The 17,772-nt window shown below is 32.5% G+C and overlaps 1 protein-coding gene across 4 annotated transcripts in view; it reads left to right on the top strand.

Annotated features, from left to right (window-relative positions):
• LOC145297519 (uncharacterized) overlaps positions 1-17,548 on the top strand; it is a 283,825-nt gene extending 266,277 nt beyond the window's left edge. For 2 of the 4 annotated variants that reach the window (XM_080143452.1, XM_080143462.1), the window contains exons 5-9: positions 697-894; positions 2,941-3,039; positions 12,041-12,136; positions 12,267-12,365; positions 16,969-17,548. In XM_080143452.1, the coding sequence (XP_079999578.1) occupies positions 697-894; positions 2,941-3,039; positions 12,041-12,136; positions 12,267-12,365; positions 16,969-17,148 (672 nt within the window). In that variant the 3' untranslated portion in view covers positions 17,149-17,548. The remainder of the gene's footprint in view (positions 1-696; positions 895-2,940; positions 3,040-12,040; positions 12,137-12,266; positions 12,366-16,968) is intronic. The other 2 variants (XM_080143432.1, XM_080143442.1) reach the window with 1 other exon arrangement.
• The last annotated feature ends 224 nt before the right edge of the window (positions 17,549-17,772 follow it).

The following is a 17,772-nucleotide window of genomic DNA, read 5'->3' as shown; positions in this document are numbered from 1 at the left end:
TTGCTCCACATATTGTAGATTAATAAAAAACTAAAATATTCTAGAAAGAATTTTTTTTAAATATATGCAACTGTTTTTTTTTTTTTTTTTTTTTTTTTTTTTTTTTTTTTTTTTTTTTTAATGGAATTTTCTTTTTTATTATTAAAATATGGTTTAAGTAAAAAGAATTTTGAATAACTTATTGGGAAAGAAGTTTTATTATTACAACATAAATACATTCAAAAATACTTATATCTCATGGCAGCCATGTTGACAAAGTCAGGATGAAAGTTGAGCATTTGCCAATAGAATTTGCTTAAAAAAAAAAAAGTGAATGTCAAAAAGTGTACACTATTAAATATTTTCCCTGTCCCTGCGTCTATTAGGAAAGATCTGACTAAGGAGGCAAAAATCTCTACCAATTTCCACTAAACATGACTCAAAAAAATAAAATATTGATCAGGATTAAATATAAAAATCAATGAAAATGATTGAAAATAAAATTTGTTTGTTGTAACACAGGCCAATATTTGCCATATTTCATTGAAGAAACTTTTTTTTTATCGCCTTTTGCTATTAAAGCTAGTAATGATTATGAAATAGGACGGGGGAGAATATAGTTTTTACTTTATATATAAGAAGGTATAGGTTTTAGAAAATTGGATGCAGACAATTTTTGTATAGATGAATTATTTTAACTTTCTTTTCTATTTGCAGGATGGTGGAACTCCTCTGTTTGTGGCCTGTCAGTGCAACCACCTGGATGTTGTGGAAGAGCTCCTCGCTAGAGGGGCAGATATTCATGCTCAGATGGTTGATGGTGCAACTCCCCTCTTTATTGCAGCTCAGAATGGTCACGTGAAAATGCTCAAATACTTATTATCCAAAGGTGCAGATGTAAATATCAAAAGAAAGGTAAATAAAAACTCATGACAACAACATTGGGAAGGGGGATAGAGTAATGCAAAATTGAAGCTTAATCATCATCAGCGTTTTTTTTTTGTTGTTTTGTTTTGTTTTTTTACTTTCCCAGTTTACAATCAATTTTTCTTATACTATACTACTGTTGCTTTAACTCTTCCTTCCTTTTCTTTTTTTAATTATTCTTTTCATGTTTTTTCTTCTCCTTTTTTCTTCACCTTCTCCTTTTCCTCCTTATTTCTCCTCTTCCTCATCCCCTTCCTTTTTCTATCTTCTCATTTTCCTTTTTTTCTTTTTTTACTCCTTTTTATTCTGCTTTTCCTCTTTTTTTCTACTTTTCCTTTTCCTCCTCATGCTTTTTTTCTGCTAAAACTTGGCCACCAGCCCAGTCTACTACTTTCAATTAATTTCCTCTGTGCAATTAGACTGACGACTTACTACAGGACTTTAAACATTGAGAAGCCTTTGAACTTCAAACCTTTTTTTCTTTCCTGCTCTGTCGCCAATGGATATTATTTAGTATGTGTTTTTTATTATTGAAGAAAGAAAGATCCACTAATTGAGTGACTTGTTGGATCAAATATGGATTCCCAATGTGGATCTTATGCTTTACTGGCTGGAGTATAGGTATATTTTGATGAAGATTAGAGTTTCAAAGAATATCAACAAAATTGATACTATGCATAAAAAAAATTGATATCTAGGAGGTGTCTGTTGAAGTGACAACAAATATTGAAAAACATTGAAAATAAAATATAACTAGCATAATGATGTTAATTAGCTTAAACACATAGAACACCTTGGCCACAGCCATTAATTGTAGATGACCTGATTGTTATCTATTGCTGGTCACCAAATTAAAACCATCCATATACTACCGGGCTGATAAAACGAGTGACTTATGTTTATATAAGATTACTTTCTCTGGAAGCGAAGCAGATTTTTACGAAATATACCGAAGAGACGATGCCTGCTTTTAGAAACCTGAACCTCAGCTGTCGCTCTTTCCTCCTCCGTATTCTTGCTTGTATAGCGGAATAAACCAACAAGTACATTTTTGTTGTTGGTTTTCATTTTACGGCCCATAGAGCGACTTTGGCAACTCGATAAATCGTCACAGAATCCACAATGCTACCATAAGCCCCACAGTAACATTTGACGAATGATAAAGAGATAGTGAGAGTGGGAGAGGATAATTTAAACAAGTCGATGATAAGAGAAGTGTTTTGTTTTTTCTCACCCCAAACAATGAATGTTGTCACTGAGATGTAAGGGGCTATTGTCACTAGCGGACAGGTTTGTCGAAGGCATCCTCACTGGGGAGTTGTGTAACAAGATGTTTTTTTTTTTTGGTTTTTTGTTTTTTGGGTTTTTTTTTTGGTTTTTTGTATTATATTTAAATTTCTGCATGCTGGTACAGTTGGAGAAGCAGGGAGTTGATAGAAAATTCCAAATGCAAACGGCCCATGGAACGAAACTATTTGAATAGAGTGAAAGAGTTGAGATCTGCTATGACATCACAATATATTTCGAAATTTGGATGCATCAAAAAATACTGGTGTTTTCTATTGATACTCTTTAACTTGTCTAACTTTTGACCTTTATTTTTTTTTATATATATATCTATTTATCTAAAGTCGAAAATTTTAGAAAACCATGTAATGATGTATTATTTTTATTAAAGGAAAAATCACTTTTGTAAATTTATTTTTTCTGAAATTTTCTTATCAAAGAAGACTTTGTTATTTGGTCATTTTTAAAAAACTTTTCTTTTTTTTTCATTTTGCTGATGTTGCTAAGTTCAGGGTGAGGGAGGAGTTCTCTTTAAGGAGAAAAATTGACAGCCCTTGTAGTAAATGTAGTATTTTGGTGATTAACGATTCTAGTTAAGGGTAGGATAGACATTCTAATGTACAGCATACCAATAAATGACCCAGTGAGTCATAAGTCATCTATTATATAAGGTTAAAACTGTATCTACATTTTCTGATGTTTCTTTATCATTTATCTTTATCTCTTTTTTTTTTCTGATTCATCTAGGACCAAGCCAGTCCCCTGTGGATTGCTGCCCAAATGGGACATGCCCTTATTGCCAGAGAGTTACTTGATGGTGGGGCTGAGATTGATGCGACACGGGAGGTCAGTTTTGATTCTACATGTAGCTGAACTTGTATATTGTGTGTGGTTTTGATATTGATTCTCATTGGATCACCTAAGTTAAGCCACATTGAACCTGATTAGTACTTAGACGGGTGACCATTTTAGGAGGATAGAAGGTGCCATAAGTTTGGAAGTGGATATAAAATAACTTTAAGAGCCTTGGGAAAGGTGTGGATTCATGTTTCTTTGTTGTAACTATTAGTGAAACAGTATCTCGCAAACCATAGTCCGGCAACTAGTCTAGAAAGAAAAATGCTGGAATAATACCAATCTTTCTTCAATTGTTTTGGATTTCTCTATAAACAAAAGTGGTTGGAGAGTGAACATATCTTTTATTTCTATCTATATAAACAAAAAACAAAACAGGAAGTAAAAGCCAGCCATGCCTTTGTCTGAGAAAAGCCCTGCCATTGGCTAATGGAAACATTAACCTGTGGGAGGAAATAACAATGAATCTAATTGGTTAGCTAGCTAAACTAAAACCCATGTAGTAACACGAAGTTCATGCATTTTAGCCTTATGATTCTCTACAGGTATAAAACGTGTAGCTTAATTAGTGTGTGTGTATATATATTTATATATATATATACTATTATATAAAAGGAACTTTGTCTGTGTGTTTGTTCCCTGTAGACTCGAAAACGGCTGAGTTGATTATTATGAAATTTCATACAAAGGTACTTTATGTGCCTGGCAGTGTTCTTAGATAAGTTTTGTGTCAGAATGTCTCTGATAAGTATCAATAATCGAAATAATCCAATAAAAAAATGGACAGGCGATTTTGACCAAAGTTAACATCTTACACAGCCTAACATCACAAGTGCATTTGCGAAGTTTTATTACTACATAAACCGAAAGGCCCAACATAAAGTTAACAGAAGGTTCTTTGATATGACAGAGATGCGTTCAAAATGAATGTTTCCGTTTAAAGCACAATTTTACAATGATACTTGGCTTTTTCTTTTTAAACTTAAATTCAAGCCATTATCACCATACAAGAAGTAAGGTCAGGCATATAAAATCAACAGTAGGTTCTCTACAGTGCAATATAGACTACAATATACTGTGAATTTAGTCACCGTGAAAGGCATGTGAAGCTTCCTCCAGGTGCATCGTGATGGGTCCCAATTAGAGTAGGCAATCAATTGATTTGATTGAAAAATGGGCGATTTCATCGATTTTGATGACAATTAAAATATGGTAATGGGAAACATTCATTTATCCTCATTCAATCCCGAGTAACGTTGGGTCACCCCACTAGTGTGTGTGGGGGGGGGTTATTTATATATATATATATATATATATATATATATATATAATTACTTACAATATAAAGTTAGGTACAGTTATATATAGACTAATCAACTAATCATTATGAATTTTAAAACACTTCTGCTAGGCACAAAATGTGTAATGTGGGCTATATTTAGTTTGATTTCATTTTATTCAAAGTAGATAAATAGGGGTTAGAAGCACTTCCTAGAAAAATTCAGATAACTTAGATTTTATGAAATTTAACAGTAGGTATTAGACATCAACTAATAAATATTCCACAAATTTCAGTTTCTTTAGAGTAGTTTAAAGTGTTTTTAAGGAGTAGTTTAAAGGTTTTTTAAAGATAGTTTAAAACGTTTCTAAGGTGTATAATATAGCAAAGTCCTCCCCCATTTTAAAATTTAAATATTTCAGATTTGCATTAAATTTGATCCCTAGTCATTAGACACCAATTAAATTAAGCATGATTCTCCAAATTTCAGTTTCTTAAAATTTCTTAAGGTTAAGTCTTATTATAATTAAGATATTTTCTAGAGTCGAAATCATTTAATGAATTTTGATCAAAATTAGAATAAGGATTCTAGACATAGGGTTTAGTATTATTATATCTTGATTTTAATTTTTGTAGAGGGTTATAAAGTCAGGCCCAAATAACATTTAAACTGAGAAATCAGTTTGTAAGAAGTATAAAACAATAGAAATTGATGAAAACTCTGGCGTACAAAAGTAACTCTGAGTGGTGAAGCTGTTGAGGTTGTTGAGAAATGTTAACTTGGTGATACAATGGTGCACAAGGTGAAGCAGGTGCTAATGTGATTGCAAGAGTTAAGAGTGAATAAAGTAACTTCAGGGAATTTCTACTATTACTAATCAGCATACTAATCAGCAAGGTGTTTGCACTATTGACTAAGAGAAGAGTCTATTAGACATGTATATGCAGTGTGATGGTGCATGGAAGTGAAACCTGGCCAGTGAGGATTGTGGACATGTGTTGCATGAAAAGAAATAATTTGAATGAGAAATGCTATGTAATGCAAGTCTTTAAGACAAGCTTAGATCTGATGACCTCAGAGGAATATTAAATCTAGACAGTACAGAGAGATGTGTGCAAAACAGTTGCGTTTGATTGTGTGGCCACATTGAAAGAATGAATGATAGTTCTTGAGTTCTTAGATATAGAAAAGTTGAGATAGTAGGATTAATTGGTAGAGGAAGTCCAAGAAAGAGAGGAAGTTATAAAGGAGGATTTGAAAGAAAAAAAGGATACATAAAGACTTTGCTATTAGTTTGGAAATCAATTTATAAGAGCTGTCAGACATATGCCAACAGATAAAACGGTTGTTGCTTTCTTCCTGGTGTAAAGATAAAGATTGGAAGACTTCTTCTGATAATCAGGACTCTGTTGTACTCAAAATATAGTTCTTATGTCAGGATACATGCTTTAAGGATTCACCCTGTCAGTGGAACTGTAGAATATGCTGACTGCCCCCCTGCAGAGAGTAAAAGTCTCTCAATGGGGCCACCTGTTAGCAATGGGTGGCGACCCATGATGTCTTAGGACAGAATCCTGGTGGTTGAAAGACTTGGAGGTCAGGTTTAAGCACCTCAACTTCACCTAACACACCACTTTGGCCCTTATTTTGGCAAGACTGAAGGTCAGAAAGGCCCGATCTGATCAATCGGCTGGTCATGTCAAACCCCATTATATATAATCCACCCCAAACTTAAAATACTTATCTCCCACCCATTTAACATTATCCCCAAATATTTAATGGCAAGCGATGGCTAAGGGTCGATCAATTAGTAAGATTAAAACTCTTCACATCTGCTTCGGCTAAACAAATTAATTTTAAATAATTTAGTCAATAAAGGTGCTTGAGATTTTACTAACCAAAAGAGTATGTCTATCATGTAGTCCCAACATAAACAAGGCGAATGGTTTTCCCCTTGCTATGCACCAATTATGGGCTTGATAGATGAAAATGAATAAATTATTTATGGAAAACCAAAATAAAAACTACTGCCTTTTAGGTGCTAAATACCAGGAAAGAAACCATTCAGATGTTTCTGATCTCTCCAGCTCGGAGGATGAGAAAATAAATGATGGAAAAGCCTTCCCATCCACAATATAAATTTTCCAAGATTCCTGATTATTGAATTACTAGGAAAGAAAAAATTTGGTGAGTTATCACTAGGACTATGACAACAGCATATTCTTTTCATTGTTTTGACTCTTGAGTATATGTCCAACAGAGTTAGGTACAGTTAATCAACTGAGAATCGCATCACTCTATATAAAAGTGTATAAGATATCAAGTGATAAAAACTTGAGAACAATGAAAAGAATATGCTGTTGTCATAGCTCTAGTTATCACCATTTCTAAAAAAAAAAAAAAAAAAAAGATGGAAACATCTAAAGAGAAGTCACTAACTAGAAAGATGCCCAAAACTTACTTCAAATGAATAAATTCCACAAATACAAATGCAGAGATGACATAACATAAATGAATATATCTAAAGGAGTGATCCAAATCTATGAATTATCTCTAGCAATGGAAGAAGAAACAAAAAAGAAACTGAAAAAACAAGGAGTGATCAACCACATATGTATAAATATAAAAAGCTGTGGTAGGCTGATTATGACAATTACATGTATACTAATTTTTGATTCCCCCAACAATACCAAAAGAAGTTAAAATTGGTTATTCAAACATAAAAGTAGAGCAATATATACCAGCTCCTTTAAGATGTTTCAATTGCCACAAGTATGGGCACTACAAGGATACCTGCAGAGGAAAAAAAAAAAAAAACGTGGAAAGTGTGGGGATAGAGAGCCAGACAACTCGGAGGAAGAGTGTAGCAATGAATTAAAATGTACAAACTGCAGTGAAAACCATCCTGCATACTCCAAAATATGTAAAATATGTGACGGAAAAAGAAATAATTAAGAAAAGAAACATAACTTTCCTAGAAGCGAGGAAAATAGTTGAAACATATTTAAAAGATGAAAAACATATACTGAAATAACAAAAACACAAACAGACTACATCAAGACAATGAAATATACAATAAATTAAAAGAGCTAATAAACTAATCTCATTAAACCATGAAGAATGGCCAAAATTCCAAAATAGCCTCAAAGAAAAATATGTTGGTTCAAATAAAACAATAGAAATAATGGATCAAAAAAAAGATAAGAATCCACCTAGAACTGAAGCACTTAAATATATATCACAGAAACCTGCAAAACAATTAGCAGAGACAAATAAAATCAGTAATAAAACAATAAATAAAGCACACTTCAAGAAATAAGAAACTCAAACAATAGATGTGCAAAATATTTTCCAAATATTAGAAATGATGGAAACTGATAACAATACAGAAAATATTTAAAAAAAAAAAAAAAAAAATCCATAAAGACAAGAAAATAATGAACAAGAACCCAAATCAATTTCCAAAGCTAAACCAAGATCTACTTCCAGACCTAGACAAAGGAAAGAAAAATCTCAACAAGACCCTCAATCAAACACACAAACTCCAACAACAAAAAAAAACAAAAAACCCTCTACTTCCAAAGAGATGCAGATAGATTAATAAATAAAAAAAAAATCTAATCATGCAAACAACCATGGGACAAAAAATAATTCAATGGAATTGTCGTGGTTTGAAAACAAACTACTTCTGCTACTAACACAAGAACACCCCACAGTAGTTTGCATTCAAGAAACCTTCCTGAAACAAGAAGACAACATCAATATTAAAAACTACCAAATATTTAATTACACTTATAACTCTTGGGGCAGGACCTTTAGGGGGAGTAACAATTCTAGTCAGAAACGATATACCCCACAGCAAAATAAACATAGTCAACATCCAAGCAACTGCCATTAATGCCATTCTATATAAAACAATGACGGTATGTTCTTTGTATATCCCACAAAATAATGACATGGATAAAAATGAATTGAAAAACTGATCAACCAATTACCTAAACCTTTTATTCCTGTGGGAATGTAAAAGGCAAAACGTTAAGAGTTTATTAACGAAAATTATATATGCTTCCTTAATGATGGTGCACCTACACACTTCAACCTAACTAGCAGAAACCACTCTGCCATTGAGCTAAGCTTATGTTAGCCATCAATACATATGGACTTTAACTGGAAATTATATGATGATCCTTGTGGCAGTGATTATTTTCCAATACTGATAGAAAGCCCAAAATCCAACAGTGAAAAACTTCCCCGATGGAAACTAAATTAGGCAAATTGGCAAATATTCAAAGAAAAATGTAGAAATAGGCTGAATCACACTAAGACAAACAATGACTCGGTAGAATATTTCAAAGAAACACTAATCGAAATAGCAAATGAATGCATCTCTAAAACCTCAGAACCTAACAGGCTCAGCAGACCCTGGTTTGATGACAAATGTCGGGAAGCTGTCAAATTACATAAAACGGCTTTAAAGAAATTCCCAAAACAACCCACAACTTCAAATCTGATTGAATGCAAGATAAACGGAGCTAAAGCTCATCGAGTAATTAAGGCAGCTAAAAAAGAATGGTGGAAAAACTGTCAGCAAATTACATTCCTCTTTAGAACTGAGAGAAATATGGGAGATGATTAAAAAAAATTGCAGGAAAACATCAAATAATACCAATTAAACACCTCCTTAATAATATCTCCAGAGTAACTGATAAAAAGGACATAGCAGACTTACTAGCTGAAACCTTTTCCCAAAATTCATCTAATCAAAACCATGGCAAAAAAATTATGACAAACAAAATGCTGAACAGCACAAACTAAATTTTAAATTGAAAAACCTAGATTACAATAAACTTTTTGCATTAACTGAATTAAAAGATTCTATTAAAAGATCCCACAATACAACCGTACAACCAGATGAAATCCATTACGAATTCTTGCAGCAACTTCCTACAGAATCACTAAAACAAATTATAGACAGAAAGTGAATTCCCAGATAATAATAGTATTCGCACAACCAGGAAAAGACAATTTGAACCCACAAAACTATAGACTGATCTCATTAACCAGTTGTTTGTGTAAAATAATGGAGAGAATAATAAATGACAGATTGGTTTGGTATCTTGAATCCAACAAATTTATCTCCAACCTACAATGTGGATTCCATAATAAAAAAGATATAATTGATCATCTAGTCCAACTGGAAACAGCTATAAGGGAAGCATTTATCAGGAATGAGCACCTATCAGCAATCTTTTTCAACTTAGAAAAGGCTTATGACTCTACATGGAATCATGGAACTTGCGTAATCTTGATTTAAAAGGCAGACTCCTACAATTTATAAAGGGATTCTTATCTGACTACAAATTTAGGGTTCGTATTGGATCCATTTTCTCTGACGCCAGGAGGAGGGTGTCCCTCAAGGAAGCGTACTATCCATGACGCTATTCAATGTTAAAATGAACAGCATAGTAAAATGCTTGAACTCTCGCATTGAGGGATTCTTATATGTAGATGATCTAGTGATCAAATCAAAATATATGGCAAATTCCAACAATGCGTCAACAAACTGGATGAATGGGCAATGGAAAATGGATATAGATTTTCTCAATCAAAAACTAAATGCATACATTTCTGTCATAAGAGAAAACTTCATAACGACCCTACACTGAAACTCAGAATAACGATAATCCCCACCATAGATGAACACAAATCTTTGAGATTAATATTTGATAAAAAACTGACATTCATCCCCCACCTGAAGAACCTAAGAAGTAGTTGCAATAAAAGACTACAACTACTACGTGTGATAGCTCAGAGTGGGGAGCAAACCAAGAAACTTAAATGAAACTATATAGGATATTTATTAGATCTAAACTGGATTACAGTAGTTTTATATACCAATCAGCTAAAGACTCTTAAAGATTTTAGATCCAATCCGCCATGAAGGCCTGAGATTAGCACTTCCTCAGTTGAAAGTCTTCATGCAGAGGCTAATGAGATTCCTTTAAATATAAGGAGTCACAAACTGGGTGCCCAATATTACACTAAATTAAAAGCACACCTAAATAATCCAGCATACAAAATTACATTTAATCCAAGATATAAGAAGTCATTTGAAACAAAAAGAAAAATTATAAAACCCTGTAGTCTTTGAATGGAATCAATACTACAGGAATCAGAAATGCTTGTTGAATAGAACAACTCTAAAAAAGGCCTGGCAGAAAGTTCCATTTTCACTGCTGAAGTATGTGCCATCGACCTCGCTCTCAATATCTTAGAAAGAAATAAACACAAGAAATTCCTAATATTTTCAGATTCACTCTCCGTTCTAACATCACTAAATAACAAAACTCAATGACCCTCTAATTATCAAACTATTAAACAGAATCAACTCCTTATCTAAACACAAAGAAATAATCATATGCTGGATTCCAAGCCACATCAGAATAAAAGGCAACAAAAGAGCTAACTTAGCAGCCAAATCAGCTCCAAACTTGAACCCCGATACAATTAACATTCCATACACTTGATTTAAACATAAAATCAACCAACTATTTTATGCAAAATGCCAGCAACAATGGAATAGCAACACAAAATAACAAACTGTACCAAATCAAATCCATACTGGAAGAATGGATGTCAACTCCTAGAAAATCAAGAAAGGAACAAGCAATTATATCTAGAATATATATTGGCCATACAAAACTCACACACTCCTTCATACTTAAACAAGAGCAACAATCACAATGTCCATTCTGTTAGAAAACTTGCACAATCAAACATCTTTACGTAGAATAGAGAGCCCTTGATATCACTAGAAAACAAGATCTAAAATCTAAAAATATGAAGAATATCTTTGAAACAACTGCTTGGATGAAATTCTCTCCATTTTGAAAGTAACAAGACTATTCTCAAAAATATAAAAAAGGGAAAACTTTTTTTTTTTTTTTTTTTTTTTGCAGCATTAAATAAATTAACGAGGTTTGATATTCTGGTTAACAAACAAACAAAACAAAAATAACTTCTCTTTACAAAACTCAACTAAATGCTATGAATAAATATTTGAAGATATAAATACCTTGAAGCCCAAATTCTCTTTTTTCTTTTTTTTTTTTTAATGGTTAAATTCAACATCACATAATCCTTGTTTGGTAAAAAAAAAAACAAGCAAAAACAAAAAACACACAACTAAACCTAACACCATGAATAGGTACTTGAAGATATAAAAAAAATGTAGAATATAATAAATTTTTTCTTTTCTTAAAAATCACTGGATTTGGCATTAAATAACCTGAAAAGGGTTGATATGCCATAAAACAAAAACAACCAACCAACCATGCTTCAAGGAGGGAGAGAGACTGGATTACTCATCTTTCTTAAACCTACATAATTTTACATTTAGTCATCCGCTCTTTAATGAGGAGTTTCAATTACGTGAGTTTTCTTATCTACTCTGGAAATATCAGTTCGCTTGGTTTTGTGTAACATTCTTTTTATGTTTCTATTATTATTTTGTTATACTTTCTTTGGACATTTTCTATTTTAACATCAGCCCATTGTATTGAATATTTGCACTATTCATACAATTTTCATATACAGATAAACACAATTAATTGTCTGGAAATATGATTATTTTAAATAAATATATAAATATTTGTTAATGATTTAATCTTTTAAAAAATATGACTTGATTAGCATTTTATTTTATTTTTTAGGACGGTGCAACCCCTTTATTTAAGGCCTGCCATAAGGGCCATCTTGATGTTATTGATGAATTATTAAAACATAAACCAATCCTCGGACTTTTGCCAGTAAGTGCTTATTGAATACTGTTTGTTTTAATTATGTTTTCTACATTTTATTTTTTTAAAGTTAATCTGTTTCTTGCTTTTTATCATCTTCCTTTTTATTTTATTTATATATATATTTTTCAATTTTCAGAACGGTGAGACAGTGCTCCATTCTGCTGCGTTATTTGGTCGTTTAAAGGTTGTGAAACGACTTGTTAGCCATGGGGTGGATATATCTATTAAAAATAAGGTATGAGCCTGTTTTTTTTCTCTCTCTTCCACTTCTTGCCATGTATTATTTTGTCTTCCTTTTCCCTATTATGATAGTTATCTCGCTCTCAGTATTCTTTTTAAATATATAACTTACATTTTGTATCTTTAACGTAGATTTTGAAATTACAATAGATTTAAGTTTTCATTTAAATTACTTCGCTTGAAAATTAATAAAGTTAATATTTTAAGAAAGATTTGTGTAATTTATCCTTTTATAAATCACTTTTTTTAAAGTATTGAATATATATATATATAGAGAGAGAGAGAGCATAGGATAATCAAATTAATAACACTGAACCTTAATTTATTATAAACTGTTTAACAAATAATGTAATTTTTTTTCTTTTAACAATGTTTATATTATAACTATTCATAATAATCATATTATACCGTAATAAATCTTGGTTTTTTAGAGGTTATAATTATAATATAGGAAGTCCCGATTACAGGTTGTTTACAAAAAGTTAAGGAAGTAGGGTTATATTCACTGAATAAAAACAAATAATAGTTAATTAATAAAATGCCCTATTTTAAAACCGATTTGCAAATATTAAGAAGTTCCATTAAATGTTCTGCTGGCTTGATAGGCCAAGAGTAAAGAAATACTAAAGAAGTATTCAAGTTTATTTTTTTAATTTAAAATATTTTGTTTATTTTAATTACTTTTGTAATGCAGTGGTTCCTAACAATCATGTTCTGGCACATTGTGCTGTGGAATAATTACTGGTGTACAACCAAGAGGTTAAAGGCGGAAGTTACAAGTTGTCAGAGGTGGAAAAAGCTTCCATATTATTATAATATATATATAAAAAGAAAATTATAAATATCTTTATTATATACAACAAGAAAAGTACATTATTGGCTACATATGTGCATACATGTTTCTGTTACAACTCCTTTAGAGAAGCAGCATCTTCAGGACATATTTTTCTTGTTGTATATAATAAAGATGTTTATAATTTTCTTTTTATATATATAACTAAAGTAACAGCTATAAATTGAAACAAAACTGTATGAGGACAACAAATCCTGGACACATAAAGACTCAATATCCCATTAGATAGAGTTAGATTAATTATAAATCTTAATAAAATATACTTAGCTGACCACTTCATTGTAGTTTCATTGAATTATCAATTACCAGAAGTGTTTTTAACTGACATCAATGAGTGTTGGGCAGAGATTTTATGATCAGTGATGCGATGAAATTTCAATGAAGTGTTAAACCCATGGTTCTCAACTATCGTGCCGTAGCACATCAGTGTGACGCAGAATGATTACTGGTGCGCTACAAAGAAGTCATAGATAGAAGTTACGAAATACAACTTTCATATCGACTGAAATTGTATTAATAAATACTCACACATTATTACTTACGTGATATTGAGGCTTAAACAACAACAACAAAAAAATAAAATAAAATGTTATATAAATCGTTTGTTTAAATTGTAAGATATTTTCAAATTTCATAACAATGAATATTGGTAAGCATTGTTATACTTTATATTATCTATTTACAATATTAACAGATTCTTTATAGGTATTTTTCATCTAATATCTAGGTGCTATAAATTAAGGTTTTAATTAGAAAAATATAAATTAAAAAAAAAAACGCATGATTGAATATGATAAAAATCCTCTTTGATTTATTATTTTGTCTAATATTAGATTCAATTAACCCTTAATTATGGACACATTTCTAAAAATGATGACAATTCTATACAGTGTATCACAAAAGTGAGTACACCTCTCACATTTCTCCAGATATTTAAGTATATCTCTCCATGGGACGGTCCTGGATATCACCTTAAACTATATCTGATGGTGAGGCCCCAGCTTGCAGGCTTTAGGGAGTGTGGAGCCACCCTTTAATTGCCATTGCTCCCAGGTCCACTCTGACCCGGAGTGGTAGTACCTGTTAGGGTCCCAAGTATGGGTTAAATAGAAACCGACTTGAAAAAAAATATATATTCTATTTAAAAAAAATTTCTTCAAAATAACTAGATTCGGCATTAAATAACCTGAAAAGGGTTGATATGCCGTAAAACAAAAACAACCAACCAACCTCCATGGGACAACACTGACAAAATGACACATTGACAAGTAGTTTGTGTGCAGCTTATATAAGAAGGTTAATTTATTTTCCCCTCAAAATATAACTATTAAAAGCTAAACACCTGCTAACAAAAGTGAGTACACCCCTTAGGAAAAGTTGTTAATATTAACATATATACTATGTAAACTGTCAATATTTTGTGTGGCCGTCATCATTATCCAGAACTGCCTTTACTCTCCTGGGCATGGAGTTTACCAGAGCTTCACAACTAGCCGCTGGAATGCTATTCCACTTCTCCATGATGATGTCGCAGAGCTGGTGAATATTTGAGATTTTGCACACCTCCACTCTTCGCTTGAGGATCCTCCAACCATCTTCTATTGGGTCTGGAGACATGTTTGGCCAGTTTATCACCTTTACCCTCAGCCTCATGGGGATTATGCTTTCATGGTAGATATTGGAGTTTATGTTTCCCTCAATGAAATGTAACTTTCTAACACTTGCAGCACTTAGGCAACCCCAAACCATGACATTCCCACCACCATGCTTGACTGTAGGTATGACACACTTATCTTTGTACTCCTCATATGGTCGCCGCCACAAATGCTTGAAGCTATCAGAACCAAACAAATTAATCTTCATTTCATCAGACCATAAACATGGTTTCAGTAATCCATGTACTTTGTTGACATGTCTTCAGCAAACTGTTTGCGGACTTTCTTGTGTATCATCTTCAGAAGAGGCTTCTTCCTAGGATGACAGCCATGCATACCAATTTGATGTAGAGTGCAACGTATGGTCTGAGCACTAACAGGCTGACTACCTCACCTCTTCAACCTTTGTAGCGGTGCTGACAACACTCTTACGCTGACCTTTCAAGAAAGCATTTGGATGTGACGCTCAGTACGTGCACTCAGCTTCTTTGGACGACCTACCCAAAGTGTGTTCCAAGTGGACCCTGCTGTTTTAAAATGCTAGATGATCTTAGCCACTTTGCTGCAGCTCAGTTTCAGGGTGTTGGCAATCTTCTTGTAGCTTTGACCATCTTCATGTAGCACAACAATAGTTTTTTTTTTTTTTTTTTAAATCTTTAGAAAGTTTTTGTCATGTGGTGCCATGTTGGAACTTTCAGTGACCAGTATGAGAGAGTGTGAGAGCTGCACTAAAAATTTGAATACACCTGCTACCTATACTCACATGGACCGAGTAACACTAATGAGTCACATGACATTTTGGAGGGAAAATAACAAGCAGTACTCAATTTGAACATTTAGAGGTGCAGTTTCTTTGGGATATATTCACTTTTGTTGGCAGGGATTTAGCTTTTAATGGTTAAATTTTTAGTTATTTTGAGGGGAAAATAAATTAGCCCTAATATAAGCTGCACAGACTACTTTTCGTTATTAAAGTGTCATTTCATCAGTGTTGTCCCCATGGACAGATATACTTAAATATCTGGAGAAATGTGAGGGATGTACTCACTTTTGTGATACATTGTGACTTTATTTAAAAAAGCAAAAGTTTACAGGTTGTATAGCGACGATTACATGGAATTTGTATTTCACTGGATTGGAGATGCACATATTCCTTCTCCATTGTGTGTTATATGCAACCAAATATTGTCTAATGAAATAATGTGTAGTGACCATTTTTTTTAGCCGGAACAAATTTCCGGAAGAGACATTCTAACAGCAATCACCGTTTTCAACATGCACGCGTTTGAAGAACGTGCAAAGACACAACGTCGTAATTTGCCTATCTGCACACAAATGATAAAAGGACTATGTTACACTATGCACGTAGCAATGCAACAAATGGTTCAGAATGTTCTGGAACTTGACTATATAAATTTTTGTGCACGTAAATTAAACCAGTCCAGTCCAGTCAGTTCAAGATGCAGTTTTACCGGTAAAAACAATGCTGCTGACTCCGTCTTGTGAGATGTAAAAACACTAACATGACTTTGAGCGCATCATGCACCTAAATTCTCATGAAAATTTTATTCCATTTCTTTTTTTTTTTTTTGCTTTAATTCGTAAAAAAATATTACTTCCAATCCAGAAAGACTCTCTCATTTAATTCCAGAATCAAAAATAAACTTTACCATTTCTTCTCTCATGTGACGACAGAGAACATATACATAAAAAATGATGCTTCCTTTATTAAATGTTGAAACCGGTCTTCATATTTGCTAATTACTGACACCTTTTATTTTTTGTTAAAGGTTGGGAGATATTTATCTATGCTCCCGCCACGGCTGTGATACCAGGCATCGGTGAATATTGACCAATCCCTTACAAATGATTTCAAGTTAGATGAAAAGACACCTTAATGCTAATCATCCTAACCGTCAAGTTAAACTTTATTTTATTGCATAAAGAGGCTTTGAGTAAAAAATATTGATTTTTTGTGATTGTGCTGTGAGAATTTAGTCTGCTGCCATGTAAAGTTTGGAAACCACTGGTCTAATGCATCATTTTTATTTATTTCTTTTTCATTTTTTTTTTTTTTTTAATTTTTTTAGGAAGGTCAAACGGCTGCTGAGTTGTCATCGGAAGCTGGCTATGATTATATTGCCAAGTTTTTAGAAAACACACAAGATAGTGCCAATGCCAATACTGATGCCGCCAGTGCAGAAAACGAAGACAGTGAGGACTGCAGCACCAAATTAGAAGAGCTGGAAAATAACGAGACTAATGCGTAAATGTCAGAAATGGTAGTGTCTGGCCAAATCAGTTCTCATGTCTGCGGCCGTGGAAGGTGTCCCACTTCTGTCTAATGTCTTTCATAAGTACATCTCCTAAATTAGCGACAGCAGCCACTAAACATTTTTTTCTATTTTATTTGTCTCATGTCATATGAAAAAAAAAGATCTGCTTAAAAAAACAAAATAACAAAAATGTATAGCTTTAATCAACGGCATATTTTATCGCATTTATTTTTATTTTTTCTCAAATGAAGATCTCTATTGTTCGCTGTGACAATAATTTTAAAAAACGACTCCACTCATTAGCATCATAAAATGCTTTTATGCTGCTTAATTTGAATAATTAATAATAATAATTTAAAACAATAATAATAAATGCTGATTTCTTTGGACTAACAAATCCATGTTTTGTCTTTTTTCTTTTTTTTTTTTCAAATTTTGGTTTTGAAAAAAAAAAATCTCTTTAAAAGTCTTTGAGCAAATTTGTGTAAGTTAATTCAAATCATGAGGACAGATTAGAGTAAAATCGGTAAAATAGAAATGTGAGCATGCAAAACTAAAAATAAATGTTATTCCAAAGAAACCATTATTTAATGATCCATTGGTTCTTCCATGGTCACA

The sequence above is a fragment of the Euprymna scolopes genome, chromosome 2 (assembly GCF_053919585.1).
Source record: "Euprymna scolopes isolate OS-2025 chromosome 2, ASM5391958v1, whole genome shotgun sequence".
NCBI classification, from domain to species: domain Eukaryota; kingdom Metazoa; phylum Mollusca; class Cephalopoda; order Sepiida; family Sepiolidae; genus Euprymna; species Euprymna scolopes.
This window is presented reverse-complemented; position numbering and strand designations above follow the sequence as displayed.